Consider the following 26437-nt stretch of genomic DNA (forward strand, 5'->3'; position numbering starts at 1 on the left):
CACTTGACACTTACTAGCTGTGTAACCCTGGGCAAGTCACTTAACCCCATTTGCCTCAACAACAACAAGAAAAAAACAAACAACCCCCCCCCCAAAAAAAAAAAACAAACAAACGATAGGCAGCTCAGTGGATAAAGCACTGGTCCTGGATTCAGGAGGACCTGAGTTCAAATCTGGCCTCAAACACTTGACACTTACTAGCTGTGTGACCCTGAGCAATTCGCTTAACCCTCATTGCCCTATGAAAAAACAAAAACAAACAAAAGATAGGTTCTACGTGGGGAGGGGCGGGGCTGGAGAGGGTCAGGGTAAGGTGTTGGGAAGTTAATAGGTATAAAAAATAAAAAGCATCCATAAGATTTTTTTTTTTGGTGGGGCAATGAGGGTTAAGTGACTTGCTCAGGGTCACACAGCTAGTAAGTGTCAAGTGTCTGAGGCTGGATTTGAACTCAGGTCCTCCTGAATCCAGGGCCAGTGCTTTATTCACTGTGCCATCCAGCTGCTCCCCATAAGATATTAAAATAAATAAAATATGGAGATTAGCTTGGATGATCTTTAAGGTCCCATCCATATCCAATTCTTGTTGTTGCTGTTTGTCCTTCATTCTCCAATCGGATCATGACATTGGGAGGTGATGTCATGACTTGTAGAGAATTGGATTTAAGTGAGACAGGGCTGTGCAAAGTCACCAGTCTCACAATCTCCTCCATAGCCATCTGGGTCTAGTGGCAAGATAAAGATCTGGACTACTGGAGATTGCCTCAGGGTGTTTTAAAGCAATTGGGTTAAATGACTTGCCAGGAATCACACTGCTAGTAAGTCAAGTGCCTGAGGCTAGATCTGAAACTATGTCCTTCTGACTCCAGGGCCACTGCTCTATCCACTGTACTACCTACCTGCCCCTCCATATCCAATAGTCAATGAATCTCTGAGGCCTGAACCCAAGGTTTTCAATCTAAGTCCATTCATATTCAAAGCAACAAACATTAGGCACTTGTGGGGATGGGATAGGAGAATCAGTTGATCAGTAGTCACCATTTAGCAATTCCCATTTTATATATGGAGAAACTAAGATTCAGGAGAGTTACCCAGATCACATAGTAAGTGTAGTAGGCCAGAGTTTAAAGTCAGTTTTTCCTGGCTCCAAGTCTATCTACCAATCCAGTCATAGAAGGAAGGGAGGAGGGAAATAAGCACCTAATAAGATGCCTACTATGTGCCAGGCACTGTGCTAAGTGCTTTACAAATATTATCTCATCTGATCCTCATGCCTGTTCTCATCCCATTAAAGATGAGGAAACTGAACTAGTAATAAAACACAGCTAATAAGAATCTGAGGCTGGCACCTATCAGATTGGCTAATATGACAAAAAAAAGGAAAATAATAAATGTTGGGGAAACTGTAGAAAAATTGGAACACTAATGTTTTGTTGGTGGAACTGTGAACTGATCCAACCATTCTGGAGAGCAATTTGGAACTATGCCCAAAGGGCTATGGGACTGTTCATACCCTTTGACCCAGTGGCACCACTGCTAGGTCTCTATCCCAAAGAGATCATAGAAGAGGGAAAAGGACCACATGTACAAAAATATTTATAGCAACTCTCTCTGTGACGGCAAAGAATTGGAAAGCAAGGGAATGGCCCAACAATTGGGGAATGGCTAAACAAGTTGTGGTGTATGAATGTAATGGAATACCATAGTGCTGTAAGAAATGATGAACAGGAGAAGTTCAGAGAAACCTGGAAGGACTTACATGAACTGATGCTGACTGAGAGGAGCAGAACCAGGAGAACATTGTACTAAGTAACAGCAGACAATTTGTGTGATGAACAATGGCAATAGACTTGGTTCTTCTCAGCAGTGCAATGATCCAAAACAGTTTCAAAGAACTCATGATAGAAAATGTTTTCAACATCCAGAAAAAAAGAACTGTGGATTATGAATGCAGATTGAACCATACTGTTTCTACTTTTGGGCTGGTTTTTTTCCCCTTCTTTTTGAGATTTTTCCCTTGTGCTCTGATTCTTCTTTCACAAGATGACATGTAGAAATATGTTTAATGTGATTGCACATGTATAACCTATATCAGATTGGTTTCTGTCTTGGGGAGGAGGGAGGGAGAAAAATTTTGCAACTAAAAATCCTATGAAAACAAATGTTGAAAACTATCCTTATATGTACTGGAAAATAATAAAATACTTTTATTTAAAAAAAAAAAGAAGAAGAATCTGAGGTTTGGATTGAACTCAGGTCTTCCTGACTCCAGAGCCCATAATTCTGTGGGGCTGTGGAGTCTCCTAGATGCCTGTGGGTAAAAGGACAAAACCAAATGTTTGGTGAGGTCTGTGAGGTGAAGGAGGTGGAGGGATGGTTTTAAATAATGGAGGAATGAGGGAACACAGTAGAATGGGTGGAGGGATATACATACATCACCCAGTAAACTTTTAAGTCTAGATAAATGTCAGTGGTTATTAGTTGTTGTTATTGTTATTATTGTCATTGTTACTGTTGTTATTGTTGTTGTTACTGGAATTGTTGTTGTCTTCAGCCATTTAATTTATACAAACCTTCCACTTCAACATGGGTATACAAAGAGACCAAGACAAATAATGTAGACCTTGCCTTCAGGAGTTTGCAATCTAAAGTGGGGGGAGAAACATACACAAAGAATAGTAATAACTGCAGTGACTAGTTGCTCACCTATTAGAATACAAGCTCTCTGAGGGAAGGGACAGTTGTTAGGGTTTTTTAAATTATATTTTCTAGTTACATGTAGAGATAGTTTTCAACATTTTTTAATAAATAAAAGTATTTTATTATTCTCCAGTTACATATAAGGATAGTTTTCTACATTTGTTTTCATAGGATTTTTAGTTCCAAATTTTTCTCCCTCTCTCCCTTCCCTCCCTCCTCCACAAGACGGAAAGCAATCTGATATAGGTTATATATGTTTAATCACATTAAACATATTTCTTCACTAGTCATCTTGTGAAAGAAGAATCAGAGCGCAAGGGAAAAAACCTCAAAAAAGAAGGAAAAAAACAGTCCAAAAGTAGAAACAGCATAGTTCAATCTGCATTCAGAATCCACAGTTCTTTTTTCTGGGATGTGGAATCATGAGTTCTTTGGAATTATCTTGGACCATTGTATTGCTGAGGAGAGTTTAGTCTATTACAGTTGATCATCACACAGTGTTGCTGTTATTGTGTACAGAGCTCTCCTGCTTCTGCTCGCTTCACTCAGTATCATTTCATGTAAGTCGGAAAGGGACAGTTTTGATTGCATCTCTGTATCTCCAGAGTCTCCCACAGAGTAGGTGCCTAATGGATGTTTGCTTACTCCAACTATGCTGTTGTTGCTGTTCCTTTGTTCTCAAAGAGGACCAATGACATCACCAGGATGATGTCTTGATTTGTGCCTGAATTGGATCTGAGTGAGACAGAGATGCACAAAGTCAGGCTCACTCTCCCCTCTAGAGATGCTGATTCGCTGAGTCTTTGACATACCCTTATTTCTCTTGAAGCCCCAATGAACTCTGTGAGGGAACTAGGGGATACAGTGATCAGAACACTTGGTGTAGGGTCAGGAAGATCTGAGTTCAAATCCAACCTTAGACACTTACTTATGCTGTTTGAACCCTGACAAGTCATATCACTTCTTTCTGCCTGAGTTTCCTCAACTGTATAATGGGGATAAAAATAGCACCTACTTCCCAGGGTTGTTGTGAGGATCCAACAAAATCATATTTATAAAGCACCTAGTAGGCCCTTAATAAATGTTTACTCCTTTCTCTCCTGTCCACCCTCAGACAAGTAGTGCAGATATTTTCATTCCCATTTTACAACTGGGAAAACTGAGGTTTGGTGGCTTGCCCAGCCACCTAGCTTGTGTGAGGAGTAGGATTTGCACCTGGGTCATCCTGGCTTCAAAACCAGTAGCCCACCACTGTCCTGCAAATGACTAGGAGACAACCGTGAGGGAGGAAAATGATCAAAAGGAAGGGGCCAGGGGCAGCTAGGTGGCACAGTGGATAGAGGCCCTGGATTCAAGAGGACCTGAGTTCAAATTGGGCCTTAGACACTTGACACTTACTAGCTGTTGTGACCCTGGGCAAGTCACTTAACCCCAATTGCCTCACCAAAAAAAAAAAAAAGGAAGGGGCCACGGAGATGGCTGAGAGCTCTTCACTCCCAGATGGGATTTCAGCTGGGAAGAAAGGGCATTCATTCCCTAGATTGGTGGAGGGGGAGAGAGGGCCCTTTCCCTCCCTTCCGCTTTCTTGCCTTCGCAGGCTTCCTTTCAGTCCCAGCTCATTCAAAGGCCCCCCCTTCCGTGAGAGGTCTCTCCCAATTCCCCATCCGCTGACGTGTTACCTCCCATTTATCCCGTCTTTATCTTGTGTTGCTCTTGGCTGTTTGCACACCATCTCCCCCATAAGAATGGGCAGGGGCCTGAGGGGCCGGGGCTGGGCTTTGCTTTGTATCGCTCAAGTTTTTAGGCAGTGCCCCAGCACATAGTAGGTGCTGAATCAAGGCTTTTGGATTGACTGGGCCTTGGTTTTCCCATCTGTAAAAGGGAAAGAGGCCGTCTCTAAATGCTCTTCTGTCTCTCCATCCTTGAGCTAGGACCTGAGCCCCCACCCCCACTCCCCTGGTAATCCGAGTTTCAAGGCTCTCCTTTTAATCCAGTACCAAACCACCCCAGAGTCAGGTTCCTACCCCCACAGAGAGGACTACATTTCCCAGAAGGCAGCTGGAGAAGGGGGGAGGAGAGGGAGGAGGGGACAGTGGTTCTACTGATCTGCATCTGTCCCCAACCTCTTCCCCAAGGTACCCCCAGACCCCAGCTTCCCCAGCATGCCGACTGTCACAGGAGAGAAGGGGAGCGACCAGTTACTGGGCTGCTGGCCTAGTGCTTGGGACCAGAGGGATGGACAACACCTGAGTCCCAGCCCTGAAGGCAGGGAGGAGCCCCAGCGCCCCAGCGCACCAGATCGGGCCCTGGGACAGACCCCCAGTTTTTCTTCTTCTTTTTTGCAGGGCAGTGGGGTTAGTGACTTGGCTCAGGGTCACACAGCTAGTAAGTGTTAAGTGTCTGAGGTCGGATTTGAACTCATGTCCCCACCTAGCTGCCCCACTCCCCAGTCTTTCTTTCCTGAACAGGATGTTTTGGGGGTGGGGCGTGGGAGTTCACTCCTCCTCCCACTTTCTCTTCCTGGCCTCGGTTTCCTTTCCTGACAACGGAGAAGGCTGGATCCAATTGACTCCCAAGTGCTAAGAGAGCCAGCCCCATGCGATGCTGGGGAGAGGGCACTGGACTTGGGAGTCAGGAAGATTTGGGTTCAAATCCTGCCTTGAGACACTTACTAGTTGTTTGTCTCTGGCCAGTCACCCCGAGCCTCGGTTTCTTTATTTGTAAAAGGAGGGGTTTGGACTCAATGACCTCTAAAATCCCTGCCAACTCTAAATCTATGAGCACCAGTCCGCTCTTGCCCCTGGCTTTCAGTTTCCGTCTACCAAAGTCGAAGGCAGCCCCCTTCTAAGCCTCCCCAGAAGGAGGATCACGCCCCCACCCCCTACATCTCGCCACTCCTTGGCCTCAGTTTCACACCCGCCTCTTGAATGAGGCTGGACCCTCGGGGTTGCCGAGGGCTAAGATCTCCGAGGATCCCTCCTCTCCCGGGGCGGCCAAGGGCTTAGACTGACTCCAGAGGGCTGGGATCTCGGAAGCCCCTGGCCCTCCCCTTCGTGGGGGGGAGGGGAAGGGAAGGGGTGGAAATTCACGCCGAGCCTGCAGACTACAAGTCCCATCCGCCAGCGCGGTACAGTGGTGGCAGCAGCGGGCGGCGCAGCTCCGGGCCACCCGGGCGGGCACTGCTGACAACCCCCGGGTAGGCTGACGGGTTGGGCGGGGCGGAGCTGGGGCAGGTGCGGGCGATGGAGCCGCCGCCCTCGGGCTAAGGGCACCTCTCTGCGAGCCGGCTGGTCCTGAAGCGAGCGCAGGTGGCCGGCCCCAGGAAGGAGGGCCAGGACCGGGGCCGGGGCCGGGCGGGGCGCGGGGCGCCAGGATGCCGGAAGTCGGGGGGCGCTGGGGCCGCCGCCGCTGGGTAAGGGCGGCTGGGCAGGGGAGGGGCAGGCTGGCGGAGGGGAGGGGCCGATCGATCCCCCATCCCCCACCACCGACCCACGGGCCTCCCCCTCCCAGCTGCCGTGAGGCCCCGAGGGCTCCCTGGAAGAGTGACCGCTTTCACCTTTGCCCTGCTCCCCTACCCTCTTTGGCCAGCCCTTCGAAAGACTGAGACACAAGGTGTACGGGGAGAGGGGGATGCTGATGACATCTTCTAGGCCTGCCCCCTCCTCCTGCCCCCTACCCCCAGCCATGGGGCCCAGGAGCTCCCCAGGAGCAGCCAGGGCTGCCCCCCACCCCAGCACGTGGGGTTCAGCCAGCTGGGGGCCCGCCTGAGCCCAGCCTCCCCCTGTGTCCCATGGAGGAGGAGGAGGACAGTGGCGAGGGCCCAACCCTTCGGGGGACTGAAGAGTGGGGCCTGGCCCTGAACCCCTGGGGCTGCTGGCCCCTGTGGACTGCTGTGTTGACTATGAGGCTGCGGGAGAGGAGAGCTCACCCTGCGCAGGGGAGACCAGGTGGCGGGTGCTGTCCCAGGACTGGGCTGTTTCCGGTGATGAGGGTTGGTGGGACTGGACAGCTGCCTGGAGGGCGCGTGGTGTCTTCCCCATCAACTACGTATGGCTCCTGGGGTGCCAGCTCCTGCCCCCACCGGCCTCCCTCTGCCCCTGGAGATCCCCTTTGGTGACCTACAGCTCGAGAAATCATTGTGTCGGGGGCTTCGGGAAAGTCTACAGGGCCAGGTGGCATGGTGAGGAGGTGGCTGTGAAGGCTGCCAGCTAGACCCTGAGAGGGGACCCAGCATCACTGCAGAGCAGGTGGCCAGGGAGGCCCGGCTCTTTGGTGCCCTTGTGCCACCGAACATCATCGCCCTCCGAGGTGCCTGCTTGCGGCCACCCCATCTCTGCTTGGTCTGGAGTATGCTCGAGGAGGGCCACTGAGCCGGGCCCTGGCTGGCCGCCGGGTACCCCCTCACGTACTGTCAATTGGGCTGTCCAGGTGGCTCGTGGCATGGAGTACCTGCACAGTGGGCACCGGTGCCCATCATCCACAGAGACCTCAAGTCCATCAACAGTGAGTAGCCCCTGCCCCCTCCCCTCCGCTCTCCTTCTGCCTTCTAGGACTAGACCCAAAGGGAGCTGAAGGGCATCTTGGAAAGTGAATCTTTTGGGGGCCATGGGGGGTGGGGGGAGTGACTTGATCACAAGTAGTGAGCAGCAGAATTTGAACCCAGGACCTCTGCTTCTAACTCTGTGGGGCTCAGTAGCTGTGTTTTTCCAGCCAGGCCTAGCCCCATGGGGAAGAGTGAGGTAAGGTTGGGACAGTGGGGTTGGCCAAGGATCTGAACTTGGAGAAGTGGAAGAAGCCCCTCGGACTGCTGAGGAAGGCCATTCCCAAGGGGGGAGAGAGTACTCTGGATTTTTGAGCTAGACCAGGACCTCAGAGATCAGCTGGTCCAGCTGAAGCCCAGAGAGTTTAAGTCACTGACCTAAGGTCACACAGTAACTAGAAGCTCGAAATTTGAACCCAGGTCCTTGGCCCCAGATCCAGTGTTCTTCCTGGGGTGCTGCTCTGATCTGGGAGCTAGGAGGACCCGGGTTTAATGGGGCAGGGGAGGAAGAGAGGGGAAAGAATGAGAATCTATTTCCATAGGAGTATGCTTCCCTCCTCCTGCCCTTTCACCACAGGAGCTCTCCACCATAGCCTCATCCTACCCTTCAGTCCCTTCTCTCTGGGCCTCAGTGTCCCCCTTGGCCAGTGGAAGGGATCAGAGTCCTAGGATGTGGAACTGCGACTGGATTTTGTTTACATATGAAGGACTGCAGACGAGAAAGGAGAACAGATCTTTCAAAGTCAGAGATATTAGTAACATCACCTGGATTTGAACTCCAGGTCCTTGAGCTCCGAAGTTAGTCATGTGTTCACTTCCTAGAACGGTGGAGAGACTGCTGGCAGAGACTTTAGGGGCCCATCTCCTCCAATTTTCTCATTTTATTGAGAGGAAGCCAAGGCCTGGGAGAGGGTCCTATGAGATAAAGTTAGGATTCGCACCCATGTCCTCTGACTCCACACCAGCACTCTTGCCACACAAAGGGGCCCTTCCGCGCCTGGCGTTCCTGTGTAGTTGCTGGCTTTGGGGGCAGTGACCCCTTAGCCTCCCTACTCTGTTAACTGGGTGATGCCTTTTGGGACACTGTATGGCAAGCTGCTACACTGCAGCATCATTGATCAAAAGTTAGAAGGGGCCTCATGCCAGTGAGTCCAAATCCCTCCTTTTACAGGGAAGGAAACTGAGGGCACAGAGAGGCTAAGGGAGTTGCCTAGGATCACGCAGCTAATAAGCGGGCTGAAGTAGGCTAGGAACCCCGTCTTCCTGGATTCTATTCCCCACCCCAAGCTTCCTTTCAAGACACCCAAATAAAGTTCCCACTCAGCAGGGTCGTACTGTCCTCTTGGGCCTGGGGAGGAGGCAAGGGCAGTTACCAGCCCAGTCTAGAGAAAGTATGGCTTTGAGGGGCCCAGAATCCTTTGTGTTGGATCCCCAACCCCTTCCCCTAGAATTCACTTCACTGATATGTATAGAGTAGAGCAGTATGGGACCTGAGAGAGGCTATCCAGTCCCACTCAGTTCAGGGAATATAGAGCCTGAACAGTAAAGTGACTTATCTAAGGTCACATGGGCTTGTTGATCAGTCAGCATGCATGGAGGTACCTACTTTGTGCAAGGTGAGGAGGGCTGGTTGGGAGTCAGGAAGAGCCGGCTTCTAGCCCCTCCTGCCTCAGGCACCTGCTGGTTGGGTGACTGCAGGCAGAATCTTTTGAACTCTAAGTGCCCCAGACAAGTCTTTAATTTGCAGAGTTCGCGGCACTCCTTATTTTTCATTTTCATTTTTAATTTTTGTGGGGCAGGGCAATGAGGGTTAAGTGACTTGCCCAGGGTCACACAGCTAGTAAGTGTCAAGTGTCTGAGGCTGGATTTGAACTCAGGTCCTCCTGACTCCAGGGCTGGTGCTTTATCCTATTTTTAATTCTGAATGGATTCAATCACAGATCTGGTTCCAAAAAAAAGTTCCAGGCAGTAAGGGTACAGAACCAAAAATGAAACAGTCTCTGCCCTCCAGGGCAGGGAGGGGGCATAAAGGGAGCTTTAGCTATCTCTAGTCTGATCCCCAGGGCTTTCTGGCAGAATTCAAACTTGGACCCAGGTCCTGGGTGCAGAGGTCTTTCCTCTGTGCTATCTTGCATCTCCCTAGGTCTTACCTTTGCATGGTGACCCCGCCACCCCATCCCCACCTCCTGTCTCCATACCTTTGCATGAGCTGTAATAACCTTCCTCTTCATCTCTTGTTTTCTTCAAGGCTCAAATGCCACCTCCTTAGCTGAGGGATAGGAGTGGGGCTAAGGAGGGTTGTTTTTCTTTTTATCTCTAGGTCTAATGACTAGTATAGTGCCTGGCACATAGTAGGTGCTTAATCCATAGAGAGATCAGTGATGGAATGAATGTGCCTAATTTAAGGCAGGAGGCCAGGCGTTGAGAAGCAGCAATGGTAGGAACTAGCTGAAGCCCTCAAGACTCAGTGTATGAACTTGGGTAAATCACTTGACTCCTGAGAGCCTCAATTTCCCCCTCTGTAAAATGGGGACAGCACCACCCATACTACGTACTTCATGGGATTGAGATTATGTTATGGAAAGGGCTTTGCAGACATTAAGAGTGCTCTGATGGGGCAGCTAGGTGTCACAGTGGAAAAAGCACCAGCCCTGGATTCAGGAAGACCTGAGTTCAAATTGGGCCTCAGACACTTGACACTTACTAGCTGTGTGACCCTGGGCAAGTCATTTAACCCTCATTGCTCATCAAAAAAAAAAAAAAAGAGTGCTTGGTATACTACAATTCACTTGCCCAGTAAAATGAAGTGTTGAATAATGGAGATATGTAAGGGGTCTCTCCAGGCCTGCCATTGTGGGGTCCTAAAATTAGAAGGATCCAAGGGGCATCAAAGCCTCTGGGGGTCATAGGCCCCAGAATGCCAAACTCCCAGCGCCAGGCCCTCAGAATGCATTGGCTACCCAACTCCCCACCCAGTGCACCAAACACCTCCTACATAGCCTGGCTAGGCAGAGGCAGAGAGAGGGTGGAGCTGCTTTTCCTTGCAACTGGGACAGATGTCCCTGAAATCCAGTCCACCAAAAGTGCCACATTCGTGCCACAAAGCACTCTGAGAAAGAGTTAGCTATCTTTGACAAGAAGGTGGCATTATAGACTCAGGATACCCAAATGGGAATGGGCATCTGGAGGATGGGAGAGGGGAGGGAGGGCATTCTCCTCAGGGGAAGGTGCCCGAGGTGGGAACTTTCCTGGGATGGTTGGAGAGAGGAAGGCCACCAGCCTGGTTGGGGCAGAGTCTGGGGCCAGATTTAGGAGTCTGGGGGTTGGACACTGGTCCTGCCCAGTGGGAAGGAGGGAGAAAGGAGGGGAGGAGTCAGGTCTCTGCCCCAGCACTGCAGCCTCTTCCTTCCTCCCCACAGTCCTCATTTTGGATGCGTTTGAGAATGGGGACCTGTCAGACACTGTCCTCAAGATCACAGATTTTGGCCTGGCCCGGGAATGGCACAAGACAACCAAGATGAGTGCAGCTGGGACCTATGCCTGGATGGCCCCCGAGGTCATCCGTCTGTCCCTCTTCTCCAAGAGCAGTGATGTCTGGAGGTATGGCCAGGGATGGGGACGAGGAAGGGGGTTTGAGACTCAAAACCCAGCCCACAGGAGGCAAGGGCAGGCAGAGGGGGGAAAGAGGGGGCCAGGGAGCTGGGGGGAAACCAGCCATTGATGGAATTCCTGCACTGTTAATGGGATTGCTGGTACTGATTAAATCAGAGACAGTCCAGTCAAAGGATGTCAAAGGCAGAGGGCCCCTTAAGACAGGGAATGTCAGGGCTGGGAGGGGCCTTAGACCCTAGAATACCCAAGTATTAAAGGACCTGAGATTCACCATAATCTAAAACCCCCGCAGAGGGGAAGGACACCTGAGACTCAAAGTAGGGGGTGGGGGGTGGGGATTTTTCTAAGTCACATGATTAATAAAGCTCCTTCCACTCGTAGGGGCTGAAGCAAGTGCACATGAGGGGTGGATGTAAGGCAGCTAGGGCTCCCCAGCCCTTGTTGGTGTAGGCGCTGAACCAGCAGGAGATGAGGGATGCATCTGGGACCAGAGCACTTAGGGATCCTCAACTTTAACCCCTTTATTCTGCAGATAAGGGAGCTCTAATTCGATCCCTCTCCTTAGTACTAATGTCCCTTCAACCTCACTCCCAAAAGCAGTTGTCTTGCTTGAATTGCTCTAGGGATGGGAGCTCACTTCCTGACATGACAGGCCTTTCCCACAGCAAACCAGTTCTGAGTCTTGGGAAGTTTTCCCTGCTATTCAGCCAGAATCCGCCCCCTGGACTTCCCTCCTCTTGTCCCAGTCGGGCTTCTGGGGCCAAGCAGCACAGGCCCAATCCCTCCTCCCCAAGCCAGAGCACAGATCATGGAAGTGGGCAGGTGGGCAGAGTATGGAAGGGATCCGTCCAGCTATGGTGGAGGAGGGGGTGTGGTGGGTTGAGAGGACCGGCCCAAGTCCCTCCAGTCCCCATCTGTCTTCAGCTTCGGGGTGCTGCTCTGGGAGTTGCTGACGGGGGAAGTGCCCTACCGGGAAATTGATGCGCTGGCCGTGGCCTATGGGGTGGCCATGAACAAGCTGATGTTGCCCATCCCGTCGACCTGCCCTGAACCCTTTGTGCGCTTCTGGAGGGTGAGTGGGACACCTGCCCGCGGGCCCTAGTTGGGAGCCCTGGTTCGAGCTCTTTAAGCCTTAGGTATTCTGCCCAGTGTTGGCTTCCACCCTCTGCTACACAGTTTGGCCCTAGAGCTCACATCTAGTCTTATAGCCTCTCTATAGACTCCCAGCAACTTCTGCTTGAATACCTCCAGTGATGGGGTAAACTCACTACCTTTCAAGGCAGATAGTTCCACTTTGGGAAGACTAATTTTGAGGGAAGCTTTTCCCAACCTCCAGCTTCAGTTTCTCTTCAGCCTGCCCCCCACCCAGTGTTCCCTGGTTTCTGCCTGGAGCCAGTCTAATCACTCCCCTAAATGACATCCCTTCAGATGCTTGAAGATACCGGTCATGGCCCTCTGGTTCCTCTCCAGGCTAAGCATCACCAATCTTTTTAGTCTTCATGGGCCACAGATTCAAGCCCCGTTGCTGTCCTAGGCATCCTCCCCTGATGCGTTTAGTCCATGGGGAGGCCCTTGGGGCCATAACTAGACAGAAAGCTTTCTTATTCCTGGAAGCGAGACCCTTCTTAATGTGCACCAGTTCCCCTGAGTTTTGTGTGGCTTACTTCATTAAGCTGGCAGACTCAGTCGATCAACAAGCTTATCACAAGCATGTTCTCCATGCCTAGCAATTAGCATTGGGCACTATGGCCCATACTGAGCTTGTGGTCGACTCAAACTCTCAGATCTTTTTTTTCAGGCAAACCCTTCTTACCAGGTCTCCTCATTCTGTACTTGTGAAGTCCCATCACATAAATATCAGCTCATATGATAATAATGATTATACTATACATTAGTGTATAATTATTAGGATATTGTACACTTAATAATGCTAATGATTTTTAAAGAGCCGTACTTGGGAGTGTGGGGCTGACCCCTCTCACCAGCTAAGTCTGGTCTTCAGATCTCACAGGTGGCTCCTGATCACACCAGGAGCCCTGGGGATCACTGAATCCTTGGGCTGAGTTCTGCCAGGGCCCCAGGGGGTGTTTAGGAAGGTCATGGTGATTCTGCAGCAGGGATGGGCACCAACTCTCATCTCATCTGGTATCCGATTACCTGATTCATCAGTAAATCAGTATATGGGAATTAATATTAACAATACTATCATTTAGGGGGCAGCTAGGTGGCACCACAGTGGATAAAGCATCAGCCAGGGATTCAGGAGGACCTGAGTTGAAATCTGGCCTCTGACACTTGACACTTACTAGCTGTGTGACCCTGGGCAAGTCACTTAACCCTCATTGCCCTGCAAAAAAAAGAAAAAGAAAAGGAAAAGAAAGAAAGAAAAAGAGAAAAAAAGAGTTCTCTGCATAGGCAAGTTCGTCTAGAGATGGCAGGGACCTTGGAGGTCTCACTTACCAGAGGAGGAAACTGAGGCCCAGAGAGATTAAGTAACTTCCCTAAGGTCCACACAGCTGGCAGAGCCTGGATTTGAACTCACAAAACCCATGACTCTTGCATTCATCATTCTTTCTACTCATTGTATTTCAAATTTTTTAAGCTCCACAGAAGTCTGCCTCTTCCTGCCCCCCACCCCCACCCCAGCTCCCACTTAGCACCTGGTTATGCTCCCTGTGGCTGGGAGGAACCAGAGCCACATCCGTAGCCATCTGCTCCCACAGAGTGTTTGGGACCCCTGAGCCCCACCAGCGGCCAGATTTTGCAGCATCCTGAGCCGCCTGGAGGCCATAGAGCAGTCGGCCCTGTTCCAGATGCCTCTGGAATCCTTCCACTCCCTCCAGGAGGACTGGAAACAGGAGATTCAACACATGTTTGATGACCTTCGGACCAAGGAGAAGGTGTGTGTGAACATATGTGTGTGCATGTGTGATTGTGTGTGTAGTATGTAGTTTATGAGCATAATATGTGTGCAAGTATTGTGATGTGAGTGTGCATGTACATGTGTGAGCATGTGTTTAGTGTGTAGTGTGAATATATGCATGTGTAATTACATGTGTGTTGCACATAGTATGGAATGTGTGGGCGTGTGATGTGTGGCATGTTGTGTGTAGTATGAGATGTATGCAGCACAGAGTGTGTGCATATGTATGTGTGTGTATATGTAATGTCTGTGTGTGTAGTATGTAGCGGGAATGTGTGAGTGTATAATGTACATGATGTGTGTATGTGGTGTGTAGTATATGTGATGTGTATATGTGGTATATAGCATGAGTATATATATATGTGTGTGATGAGTGTGTAATCTCTGTGAGTACAATATCAGTGTGTGTGTCTGTGTGTGTAATGTCTCTATATAAATGTGTCTCTGTGTGTGTATATAGTATATGGTGGGAGTGTGTAATCTCTGTGTGTCTGTGTAATGAATGTGTAATCTCTGTGTGAGTGTGTCTGTGTGTAATGAGTATGTAACGTCTCTGTGTGTGTAATGCCTCTGTGCGTATGTAATGTCTGCGTGTGTGTGTGTGTGTGTGTGTGTGTAGTATGTAGTGGGAGTGTGTAATCTCTGTGTGTGTGTCTGTGTATTTAATGCCTTTGTGTGAGTGTGTGTGTGTTTGTGTGTAGTATGTAGTGGGAGGGTGTAATTTCTGTGTGTGTTTGTGTAATGAGTATATAATGTCTCTGTGTGAATGTGTCTGTGTGTGTAATATCTGCGTGTGAGTGTGTGTAGTATATAGTGGGAGTGTGTAATCTCTGTGTCTGTGTATGCAATGCCTCTGTGTGAGTGTGTCTATGTGTATATAATGTCTGCGTGTGTATGTATGTCATATGTGGTGGGAGTATGTAATCTCTATGTGTGAGTGTAATGTGTGTGTCTGTGTGTAATGCCTCTGTGTGAGTATGTCTGTGTGTGTGAGTGTGTGTAGTATGTAGTGGGAGTGTGTAATCTCTGTGTGAGTATTTCTCTCTGTGTGTGCAGGGGGAGGGGAGAAGGGGGCTCCGGGGGAGGGGGGTCCCCAGCCCCACCCTCCCTGTGTACCAGGAGCTCCGGAGCCGGGAGGAAGAACTGCTGAGAGCAGCCCAAGAGCAGAAATGGCAAGAGGAGCAGCTTCGGCGGCGGGAGCAGGAGCTGGCTGAGCGTGAGATGGACATTGTGGGTCGCGAACTGCACCTGCTCATGGACCAGCTGAGCCAGGAGCGGCCTCGAGTCAAGAAGCGACGGGGCCACTTCAGGCGGAGCCGCCTCAAATTGAGGGACAGCAACAACATCAGCCTGCCCTCAGGTAGCTGCCATCCCTGGAAAGCCAGCCCCTGAGGGTCTGGGAGCTAGAAACTGTCAGGGCTGGGAGAGCCCTTAGAACAGGGGATGTCAGGGCTGGGAGGGGCCTTAGGACAGGGAAGGTCAGAGCTGGGAGGGCCCTTAGAGTACAGCAGTTTGGAATTAGGAGGGCTCTTCAATCTATGGTATCAAGCTCAAGTTAGTAAACCATTCATAAGGATCCCCACATTAACTTAGAACACCATTATTGAGATCATCTATGTTCTATAGTATTTTTAGTTATTTTGTTATATTCTCTTGTTAAATACTATTTCCCAATTCCATTTTTTAACAAAATATTTATTTATTTGTCAGGGCAATGAGGTTAAGTGACTTGCCCAGGGTCACACAGCTAGTGAGTGTCAAGTGTCTAAGGCAGGATTTGAACTCAGGTCCTCCTGAATCCAGGGCCGGTGCTTTATCCACTGCGCCACCTAGCTGCCCCACTCCCCAATTCCATTTTGATTTGGTTCAGGGCCCCTCAGGGTGTGTGTGTGTGTGTGTGTGTGTGTGTGTGTGTGTGTGTCTGTGTCTGTGTCTGTGTTTGAATCCTGTGCCTTAGGACATGGAATGTGAGAGCTGGGAACAGTATAGCCCCTTGTGTCCAGCTCCTCATTTTACACATAGGGAGGCAGGCCCTGAAGAGCAGGAGTCCTGGGCTTAGCTGGAACTGGGTCCCAGGCCTTAGGACCTCCCACTCCTGCAGCCTTGGGTTCAGGGTTCTAGCCTCTCAGCTCCCAGGAGCCTCTTGTGTGCTTCCTGGGCTACCAATGACCTCCCCTCTGAGTGGTGACCCTGGGGAGGGCCTGGAGACCCTCTCCAGAGGCAGACCAGGTTTAGCCTGAGAAGAAGGCAAAGGGGGCGACCTGACAGGAGTCTTCCAGTAATCCGAAGGACTGTCCTAGGGAAGGGGATCGGCCTTGTTTTGCCTTCTTCCCAGAGGCCAGAACCAGGAGTGTTGGGAGGAAGTGGGTTAGCATTCTCCTGGGCCAATTGATGAGAATGATTCCTGTGAAGTGGTTGCAGGTATTCACCTTTTCATTCTTTGAAGTTATAATTCTGTAATCGTTTATGGCCGATGGGAATATGCAGTAGGCATGTGGGTAATGGGGACATTTAGGGAATATTGTTTGCTCTGATTGGGACGTGGCTGTGTAGGTTTGATGTTAAAGAGTGTCGGGGCAGCTAGGTGGCACAGTGGGTAGAGCACCAGCCCTGGATTCAGGAGGACCTGAGTTCAAATCTGACCTCAGACACTTGGCACTTACTGGCTGTGTGACCCTGGGCAAGTCACTTAACCCCAATTGCCTCACCAAAAAAAAAAAAAAAACGAGTGTCCTAGGAATGACAACTGTCCCCGAACAGGCTAGGCTGACTAGTAGGTAGTCCCCCTCCCCCTCCCTGGTGGTCCTCAACCCTGATGGTTTTGTTGGAGTAACGTGGAATCTTTCGGGGCTCTGGGTTGGACTAGAGAATGATTGAGGACCCTTGTAGTCAGGGGCACTTTGGGGCAGGGGGATGGTACTAAGGCCACGCCCCTGTCCCAGGCTTTGAGCACAAGATCACCGTTCAAGCCTCTCCAACGACACTGGACAAGCGGAAAGGGTTGGCACCTGAGGGAGTCAGCCCCCCGGCCAGCCCCAGCATCATCCCTCGGCTCCGGGCCATCCGCTGTGAGTGCCATCCACAGCCCAGATCTCGCCCCGTGGGTGTGGGGGAAGGGAGGAAGGGAAAGAGACGGGGCTCTGGAGGCGACTGAGTCCCCCCTCAACTGGGCCTGGTCCCTCTGCCCTTCCTGCTCACGTTCCTCTTGGGGACTGGGGGGGGAACCTTTGCTGTCCCAGTGACGCCGGTAGAGAGCAGCAGCGGGAGCGGTGGGACGTGGGGCCGCAGCGGGGCCCTGAAGAAGGAAGAACTTGTCACGGGAAAGAAGAAGGGCAGGACGTGGGGGTCCCAGCTCCACCCTGCAGAAGGAGCGGGTTGGGCGGGGAAGAAAGGTAAGGCTGGCCCAGAGGGGAAGGTGGGCACAGAGGAGAGGCCCCTCACTGGGTCCTAGATCCTGGAAGTCACTTCGTCTGGCCCTTCCGCCCGCAGTCATGCAGCCGCAGTCATGCAGCTCAGTCGGGACTCGAATTTGGGTGTCTTGACTCCAAGCACTGTGCTTTTTTCCAGTGTGCCCCAGTTCTTCCATTCCCTATGCCCTGTCAGACCTAGGGATGATATTTCATAGACTCAGGCCAGTTTGAGACACCATAGAGATCCTGACTCCTCACTGCACAAGGTGGGCGGTGACTTGTCCAAGGTCATATTCGGTCAGGGTAGAACCAGTAGGAGAGCTCAGCTGCCACCCTGGGTGGGAGGGGCTGGGGGTGGGCATATTCTTTTTCCCAGGCCAGCTCCTTCCTCAGCTTTCTGATTTCTGCCCCTGCAGGCTGAAGGCCCTAGGGGAGGGTAGCAAGCAGTGGTCATCCAGTGCCCCGAACCTGGGCAAGTCTCCCAAACACATGCCCATGGCCCCAGGCTTCTCCAGCCTCACAGAGATGGGTGAGGGCCAGGGCATCGGCAAGGTGGGGGAGGGAACAGGAGGTGATGGGGGATTGGGAGGGACATGGGACAAGCAGGGAGGAGCCTTGGGGTGGGGCATGGGGAGGAACCCCAAGAAAACAGTGAGAGGGAGGGGCCTGCAACTCATCTCTTCTCTTTTACACAGAAGAGTTTGCAGAAGCCGACGGGACCAGTGTGCCGCCCTCCCCCTACACTCCCCCATCCTACCTCACCTTACCTCTGCCTGCTGAGGCCCCCACAAGTCCCTGGGAGCCACCTCACCCTGCAACAGGCCCCCCAGGACGGAGTGACCCCCCCGTAAGCGGAGTGAGCTGGCACTGCTGAGATGTGCCACCGTCCTGGGGGGCTGTGGCCTTGGGCAGCGACGTGGCAGAGGCCCAAGTGGCCGATGGAGACGATGAGCCTCGCTGTGGAGGGATGCACTCTTTCCTCGGACTGCTCGATTCCCTCGGGGACCTAGCCCACCTGGGCGGAGGGCCCGGAGCCACGGAGTGGGGACAGGGGAAGAGACCGCCCCAGCCCCTGGCCCTGGCCTGGTGCCCTCAGCCACCATTCTCTCCCTGTCTTCTCTTTCGGACTGCAACTCCACTCGATCCCTGATTCGATCGGACAGTGATGAAGGGACCCCAGCCACAGCCCTGGGAACCTCCCCAACCAAGCACACCTGCCACCAACCCCCTGGTGGACCTGGAGGTGGAGAGCTTCAAGAAGGACCCTCGCCAGTCGCTCACCCCCACCCATGTCACAGCTGCCCGGGCTGTGAGCCGAGGGCACCGCCGGACCCCATCAGACGGGGCCCTGAGGCAGCTGGTGCAAAGCCACCAACGGCCAGGGCCAGAGGGTGAGGGCCAGGGGCTTGGGGACTGGAGGGGAGCTCATGGGGGAAACTGAGGCAGCAAAGCTGGAGTTTGAACCCCAGAATCCCAACTGTGCCTCCAAAAAGGAGAGGATGTCCCAAGAGATTCTGCAGATGGAATGGGGTCCTTTATTGATGATGGAGGGGAGCGCAAGTGGCCCCTTAGGGAGATCTTGTCAAAAGAATTCTTGCTCATGCACTGGTGGCAGGGGAGCCCAGCTGGGAGCTTCTGTGGGCCGGAGGGTCTTGGGGAGTGGGTCTAGGGGGAGCCGTTGGTCAGGATTGGAGGGGGGGGGGCTTGCTCAGACCAGGGACCTTGGACTGAGGGCCCTGACACAGAACCTCCCTTCTTATCCCTGCACTGTCTATTGTCTGAGCTCGCCTTGTGAATAACAAGATGGGATTGTCTGGGCCCAGTACCAGGTCCCCAGGATGGAGGGAGCCCCTCCCCCCAAGCTCAGAGAGCACACCCGGGCTAGGGCCTTCATCCCCTTCCCCTCTGCTGTGGCCCGGGCCAACACAGAGATCCCAGACCATGCTAATAGCAGACTGTCAGAGACCACTGGGCCCAACCCCTTTATTCCAAGAGGAAGGTCACAGAGAATAGGGGTAGAGGCAGGCCCTGGAAGCCAATTTAGAATGTCAGTACGATTCGTCCTGTCTCCAGGACATGAATGTCCAACCCTGGCCTGGGTGGGAAGTGGCCTGCACCTACTCTGGGGGGAAAGGGGGGGTGAATGCACATTCAGGCGCACCGAAGCTGGGTTGGGAGAGGGAGGGGTCATGGAGGCCAACGGCCGGGCCTAGGCCTCCCACCCCCTCCCTGACCAATTTTCTCCTCTTTCCAGTCCCCAGGGACGCCGTGGACTTCCCCCGCCTGCCTGACCCCCAGACATTGTTTCCCCCTCGACGAAGGCCTCCTCCAGAGCCCCCAGGCCGTCCCACCACTCTGACCTTTGCCCCTCGGCCAAGGCCAGCTGCCAGCCGTCCCAGGCTTGACCCTTGGAAGCTGGTCTCCTTCAACAGAACATTCGGCGGCTCTTCCCCTCCTGCACCTGGGACACCAGGCACCCCGGGGCCCCAGCCTAGCCTGCTTGACATGGACACGGAAGGGCAGAGCCAGGACAGCACAGTGCCCTTGTGTGGGGCCGTGCCCACCTTCTCTGACCCCGAGGCCGATGTCTCCCACTGAATGTACAGCCCTGGCCCGAGGGTGCTGCCCCCATGGGGCAGAGAGAGGCCCACACAGGGACTGATGCTATGTATTTATTGGGGAGGGGGGTGGGGAGGGGAAAGTCTGCCTAATATAAGTTCCTTGTCTTGTACTCTGCTTGTCTGCTGATGGGGTCGGGCAGGGGACCACCACTCATTATTAAACCTATCCGACCGTGGGGGGGGGGGAGCACAGATTAGGACCCTAGACCCTTACCAAATGAGGGTCAGTTGAGACCACTGGAACCCACCCTCTTATGCCACGAATGGGTCAGTGGAGGCCCAGAGAATACAAGGGAAAAGATAAAAGCAAGTTCAGGGGCCTGCCAGGTGTGGAGGGCCTGCCCTGGCCACCCAGAAAACACCACCACCTCAGGCTTTTGGTTCACTGGTTACTTTTTCACATTTATTATCTTGGGACCCTCAGGGCAGCTCCCTGGCGTGGGTTCAGCCAGGGAATATCACCCTCATAGTCATGAATAAACAAGCCTCCAGCGAGGCAGGGACAAAACCAGAAGTTGGTCTCAGTGGGGCAGGCGCCTCCCCACCCTCCCTCCCTGCTTCTCCTGGGGCCCAAGTCCCAAGTCTCACACAAAGCACACGACACAGGCCTGGAGGGGGAGACCCCAGGAGTGAGGCCAGTGGGTCATCCAATCACATCTCGAGTTCGGGCGGGACCCCCGCTGCTCCCACCTTCTCGCTCTCGGCTGCGGCGATTCATCCGCAACTGGGTCAGTTGCATGTAGCGAAGGACGTTAGTGTCTGCGTACGGGAAGGGCACTCTGGGGGACTGGCCTGCAGGCATGGTGGCCTAGGCATGCGGTCGGCTTGACTTTTTGGCTCGGGTAGGGGTAGGGTGGGGTAGAATGGGAGATCTGGGACTTGGTTTGTGGGAAGGGGCGGAAGGGGGAGGTCTCAGTAGAGGCCGTGGCTGCCTTTGTGTGTGGGGTGGGGCGGGGCTCGGGTCAGTGTTTCCATGCCTAGGTGGGGCAGCCTTCGCCTTCGTGGGGAGCGAAGAGGTCCGTGTTTGGGGGAATGATCTAAGTCTGCTTCTGGGTTGATGGGAGGCATCTCCCCACGTGACTGTCTCTGTGTCTCTGTATTTAGCCCGGCTCTGTGGCTGCTGGAGTTTATGTGGGAAGCGTCTAGATCTGGGTGTGGGGTGAGATCTCTCCCTCTCTCCGTGTGTGGGTGTTCGTATGTTCGTGTCTAGGTGCGCACAGAGAACATCTGCGTCTGGGTGTGTGTGTAGGGGCGGGGGTTCCTCTGCTTGAGAGGGGATGCCATTCATCTCCTTCCTATCTGACTGGGTCCTGGTTGGGTGGGGGAGGGGGAAGCGTCTTTGCCTTCTCCCCTTCCTCTTCTCCCCCCTCCCCCTCCTGATTCTCACTACCCAGAAGAATGTAGCCGCAGCTCCGGTTTATGTGGAGCGTTAAGGTTCACAAAAGCCCGTTCCTCACATTATCTCCTTGAAGCCTCATCTTCCTACGACAACCCTGCCTGTGCTATCATCGATCCTATTTTACAAAGTAGGTTCAGAAAAGGGAAGTGACTGGGCCAGGGCCACACCGCTGGCAGGTGTTGGAGGTGGGATTTAAACCCTAGTCTTCCAGACTCCTACTCCTAGCCCCCCCCTCCCCATTCCAACCTTTCCTCGATGGCTCTCACCTGTGGGCTCCCGGCTCCGGGCCTCCTGCAGGTAGCGCAGGGCGCGGCTGTAGTCACCCAGGTGGTAGAAGGCTATGCCCGCCCGGTAAGTGGCCTTGAAGTTGTCCTGCTGTTTCTCTAGCACCTTGAAGCAGTACTCCCGCACCCTCTCGTAGTTCACCAGCTCCGACTGCAGCAGACACGCTGAGGCGGAGACGATCAGAGTGGCTCTCGGACAGAGCCCAAGCCCGCCCCATTGACCCCCCTAATTCAGTCATGCACCCATCGGAATACGCAGCCTGGGACTCCTATTTTGGAAAGCGCTGGGGAGACGACCGAGGGAACCCGAGAATTAAACAGGACTGGACGGGGAGGGGGAGGGGACAGTTGGGGGGGGGGGGGCGGAATGGGATCTTTAGGACCTTAACTCGGGCAACCACTAGATGGAGCCACACGGCACAGGGGCAAATAGGGCTGAATGGAGATTAGAGACAATCAGAGCATCCAATCTGAGAGTCAAAGCGTAAAAGGGTCGGAGGCCTCCGGACCTTGAGAGGAGCCAATCAACTTCCACAAGAGATCAGAACCAATTCGCGCTGCCGCTAGAGGGAGCTGGGAGAGAGGTTCCAGCCGGACTGGACGGTCTCAGCCAGGTCCCTCGAGGTGTGTGGCTGTGGTTTCCTTCGGGTCCTCCCCGGTGCTGCCCGCCACGCTGGACGAACTCGGGCGAAGCGGGCAAGGTTGAGAACAGTAGGGTGGGGGTGGGGGTGGAAGCGGGGCGGACTCTGGCCCTGGAGAAGCCCAGAAGGCTTCCTCCCAGTCGGGATTGTGTCTCCTGCGGCCTCCCCGGACTTCTCTGTGCAAAGACCCCAGGGTCGGGCGTCCCTGGCCTCTGCTTCTCTTAGGCCATCCCTCCCTCCGCTCCTGTGTTTCCCGCCGCCTCCCCAGCCCCGGGAGGGCCTTCAGTCTCTTCCCCCCCGCCGGGCCCCGGCCATACCAGTGAGGCTGTCATAGCATTCCACCTCGGTGCTCTCCATGAGGCGCCGCTGCTCCTCACTGAGGCGCGGGGGCGTGGGGCTGGGGCCCGGGCCGGGCTGGCGGGCCCCCTGGGCCGCTTTCAGCTGCAGCAGCGCCCGGTGGTACTTGCCAATAGCCTCGCGGAACTTCTTCTCTCGATAACAGCGCTGGCCCTCGGCCTTGAACGCCACGGCGGCCCGCAGGCTGCTTTCCAGGGCTCCCCCGCCTGGGCCTCCCGAGGCCTCCGGGCCCGGGCCATGGCGGGGGCCCGGGCCTGGTGGGGAGCGGGAGGGCGGCGGACGAGGCGGTGGCTCAGGGGCTGCACTCAGCATCAGCACCGGGGACAGCGCACCGCACTGCATTGTGGGAAACTCGCGGCACTACAGCCGCCGCATCACCAACCGTGGGGAGCCCATCCCCACCCTAGACGCCTCCGTCATGGGCTCCGGCCACTCCTGCGGGGCTGGAGAATCCTTTATCAACGCCTCCCTCTACCTCAAATGCACCACTCCAAATTAAGACCCAAATCCCAATATACTCGCTTCCCTACCCCCCCCCCCCAAAAGGAGGGGCAATCCCAGCAACTCCGAATTTTGGAGCTCGAATATTGGAAGAGAGAAGGGAGCGATAGATTTTCTCGGGATGCTCCGAGTTCATCCAGGCCCTTTGTCCTTTGGACCAGATCCAAGACCCCAGGGATCCGTGTAAACGGGCTTTCTCTCCCTACCGGACTCCGCAATGCGAGGGGGGGGGGCAGGGAGTTCGGGAAAACGGTAAAAGCCCCAGGGACGCTCCCTTCGTCCCCTGAGAGCTACGTTGTTGAGTCCAGCTCTGGATTTGTTTCTTGCTGGAGAGAGCAAAGGTCGAGGAGAATTATGGAGGGACCCGGAGAAGAGGGGAGGGAAGCATCAGAAAAGGCCACAATTTAAAAACACCGTTTTTATTAGAAATGCAGATACAGACGTAGATTTTTTTTTACAGGACCTCCCCCCCTTCTCCCCTCTCTCCCCCCAGTTTAGGGAGGCGCAAGGCAGGTCCTGGAGAGGCAGACGGGCCGCAGTGAGGCTGATGTGCTGCCTCTGGGGTCGCGCGTACTTGAGAAAGACAGCGGCCCGGCCTGGAGCGGGACCCTGCAGCGCGGCGCGGGCCATACGCGGCTCGATGGGACCCAGCTCCGCCTTGCTGCAAAGGGAGGGCAAGAACCAGATAAAGGAGAGATGTTAGAGGCTAGGGTGGAGGGGGGCCGTTCCCCCGAGAGCCTGGCACGCCAGCGCCTGCCCTGGTTCCTCCCTTTCTATCCAGGGAGGTCTTAAGCACGGTCTTGTGGAGCTGGAGTATAGAGCAGTACCTGTAGAGACCCAGTTCGGGGGCCTCTCCGGGCTTTCGTGCACAGTACGCGCTGGGCCAGGGCTTAGGGCTGCGGCTGCCCGGCGGGCCGGGCTCCCAGCCTGCGGCCTCGGCCTCCAGGACAGAGAGCTCCAAGAAGTAGGTGGCCAAGAGCACAACCTGAGCGAGAGCTGGGACTCAAGGTGAGGCTCCGGGCTCCCAGCGCACAGCAGTGCAACGGCCCGCCCAGCCTCCTTCCGTCTGCCCCGCCCCGCCCCGCCCCACTCACATCCGCGGGCCGGCTTCGGGCCAAGGCGGCCAGCAGCCCAGGCAAGAGAAGCGGGCCCCGGGTAGTAGAGGCGGAAGTTCAGGCGGCTGAGGAGGCGCCCGTTCAGCGCGGGAACAGCTGGGCCCGGGAGAAGGGAGCCAGCTCCCAGGAGGCACAGGGAAGCTGGCTGGGGCGGGGTTAGGGAGATGGAGCGGGAAGGGCCGGAGTTGGAGCGAGGCGGGTGCAAGCCAGCCCTGCCCCTAGGGCCTCCCCACTCCCTCCTTCCCTCCCTCCCTCCTTTCCCTCTGCCCCGCCCCTTCCCTCCCCTCCGCGCGGCCCAGCCCTACCTCGGGGCAGGTGCTCTCCTCCACCTTGCACGCCACGAAGAGGCAGGCGACTCCCAGCAGCTGCAGGTGGCGCAGCCGCACGGGGGCCACGCGCAAGTACGAATCCAGCAGGTGCACGGCCAGATAGAGCGTATCCCCAGCCAGGCCCAGGTATTCCTGGGGAGGGGAAGGGCGGGACCTGAAGCAGCCTGCGGGGGCGGGGCCCGGCCCGGGAACCCACCCAGAACCCCGCCCCCAGCTACCTACGTGCACCTGCACCAGCCAGTCCACCACGAGGGCACGCATCTCCGCAGTCACGGCGCGAGGCAAGTCCGCCTGGGGAAGCGCCTGACCTGCCTGGAGTGGGGGCAGTAGGGAAGACTTGGCCCGGGTTGCCATTCCCCGAGGCGTAAGTACTGGGGGCCAAGAGGAGAAAGGAAGATGCGAAATAGCTTGTTCGTGCACAGCGCTTTGCATGCTGTCTCCCCCATCAGACTGAGCTCCTTGGGAGTTTTTGCTTTTTGCCGTATCTGCAGCGCTTAGCACGGTACCTGGTACACAGTAGGCGCTGAACAAATGCTACTTTACCAAACACCAGGGCTCCTGTGAGAGGAGCAGACACCTGCTCCATCGAATTAGAAACTTCAAGCCGAGTGCTGGAAACCAATGAAGGCAAAGAAGCCTGTTTTCACCTGCAGACTCGCGGGGTGGGGGCGGGGTGGGGAGGGGAAGTCAGCCAAGGTCCTGAGCTGACCCTAAGGCGCCCCAATAAGAAGCAATCCCCTGCCAAATGGACTGATTGGGCCCTCTAGTAGATGAGACCATCGGGCCCAATCAGCGCCCACCTCCCTCGCGCCTCACCATGACACTGGACGTAGATATCTTCCTGCGTACTCGCGCTCCCCATCCAGCCCCAGCGTCGCCAGCGCCTCGGCGAGCCCGGGGGGCGGCCACGCTGCGCGGCCTTCTCCGGAAAGGCCTGGCGAAGGAGGAGATGATGGGCACGTGGCTCACTACTAAGACGGGGCCGGCCCGTCCGCGAGCTGTAGGGCCTGCGGCTCCTACCGGCAGGCGCTGTCCCTGGGAGGGCTGCGGCCACAGGCTTTTCTAGGGCGTTGATTTGACGCGTCTCTGCAAGGAGAGGGAAACCCCGGGTCAGCACTGCCTGGTAGAAGGGAGAGACGAGTCCCGGGTGACACGGGAAGGGAAGGAGGAGGCGCAGCTCCTCCCTCAGAGCGGCGCTCACCGACATGCTCGCCTGGCCCGGAGCCGCAGAGCTGCGGGGCTGGGGCGGGGCTCTGGTCTGGGCCTTTTTAGGGACTGCGGGCACGGGGGCTTGCTCTCTTCCGACTCTCTAGCTCGCCCCCTTCAAAATTCCCGGGAAGCGGGGCCATTGGTTCCGATGCAATCCGCCCGCCCTAATTGGCTACCTACAGCTACGACTCTGATTGGTCACAGCGGGAGGCAAGGGCCTTGCTCTGTTGAATATTCACGTAATCCTCAAGGCGTGGCCGTGATTGGCTCCTCCATAGAACGCGGTGCTGATTGGTCAGCCCAGATTCAGGCCTGTGGGAGCTCGCCTGCTGGGGCCCTGGGGTGTTCAGCTGTGGTTGTGTGGGTTGCCTGGTTGGTTACAATGTAACTAAGTTGATGCTCTGGCTGTTCTGGTTTCTTCTAATGGTCGGACCTGTGGATAGAATTTTATTTAGCGTATACATGTATTTAATGTCAGCTAGCAAGCGTATGGATAACGCGCCAGTCCTGGAGAAGAGAGGACTCAACTTCGTGAGTTCAAATCCAGTTTCAGACATTTACCAGCTGTGTTGACCCAGGGCAAGTCACCTCACCCTGTCTGCCTCATTTTCCTCATTTTTCTTTTTCTTTTTTTTTTTTTTAGTGAGGCAATTGGGGTTAAGTGACTTGCCCAGGGTCACACAGCTAGTAAGTGTTAAGTGTCTGAGGCCGGATTTGAACTCAGGTACTCCTGACTCCAGGGCCGGTGCTCTATCCACTGCGCCAACTAGCTGCCCCCATTTTCCTCATTTGTACAATG

At 54.4% G+C, this 26437-nt stretch overlaps 3 protein-coding genes across 3 annotated transcripts; 1 reads left to right on the forward strand and 2 right to left on the reverse strand.

Moving 5' to 3' along the window:
- Positions 1 to 6110: 6110 nt before the first annotated feature.
- On the forward strand, positions 6111 to 19897 carry MAP3K10 (mitogen-activated protein kinase kinase kinase 10). The gene is given in 23 exon segments (XM_043996098.1): positions 6111 to 6590; positions 6593 to 6745; positions 6748 to 6835; positions 6837 to 6901; positions 6904 to 7038; positions 7041 to 7103; positions 7106 to 7156; positions 7159 to 7200; positions 10657 to 10837; positions 11774 to 11921; positions 13573 to 13749; positions 14892 to 15132; positions 16715 to 16840; positions 17012 to 17115; positions 17117 to 17146; positions 17148 to 17164; positions 17599 to 17711; positions 17878 to 18018; positions 18021 to 18073; positions 18075 to 18138; positions 18141 to 18385; positions 18387 to 18573; positions 19437 to 19897. Coding segments are annotated over 23 exon segments (2871 nt in total). The 5' UTR covers positions 6111 to 6487; the 3' UTR covers positions 19781 to 19897.
- Positions 19898 to 20278: 381 nt separating this feature from the next.
- Positions 20279 to 22897, reverse strand: TTC9B (tetratricopeptide repeat domain 9B). The gene is made up of 3 exons (XM_043996099.1): positions 22445 to 22897; positions 21469 to 21651; positions 20279 to 20562 (listed from the first exon to the last, which is right to left on the reverse strand). The coding sequence occupies exons 1-3, from the start codon at positions 22824 to 22826 to the stop codon at positions 20447 to 20449; spliced, it is 681 nt and encodes a 226-aa protein (XP_043852034.1). The 5' UTR covers positions 22827 to 22897; the 3' UTR covers positions 20279 to 20446.
- A 582-nt stretch (positions 22898 to 23479) lies between these two features.
- LOC122749857 (cyclin P) lies at positions 23480 to 26235 on the reverse strand. Its single transcript, XM_043996416.1, is given in 9 exon segments — positions 23480 to 23509; positions 23511 to 23646; positions 23813 to 23970; positions 24080 to 24136; positions 24138 to 24245; positions 24406 to 24561; positions 24652 to 24765; positions 25254 to 25348; positions 25441 to 26235. Coding segments are annotated over 9 exon segments (1050 nt in total). The 5' UTR covers positions 25637 to 26235.
- Between the last annotated feature and the right edge of the window lie 202 nt (positions 26236 to 26437).

Source organism: Dromiciops gliroides, chromosome 3 (genome assembly GCF_019393635.1).
Source record: "Dromiciops gliroides isolate mDroGli1 chromosome 3, mDroGli1.pri, whole genome shotgun sequence".
Taxonomy (NCBI): Eukaryota; Metazoa; Chordata; class Mammalia; order Microbiotheria; family Microbiotheriidae; genus Dromiciops; species Dromiciops gliroides.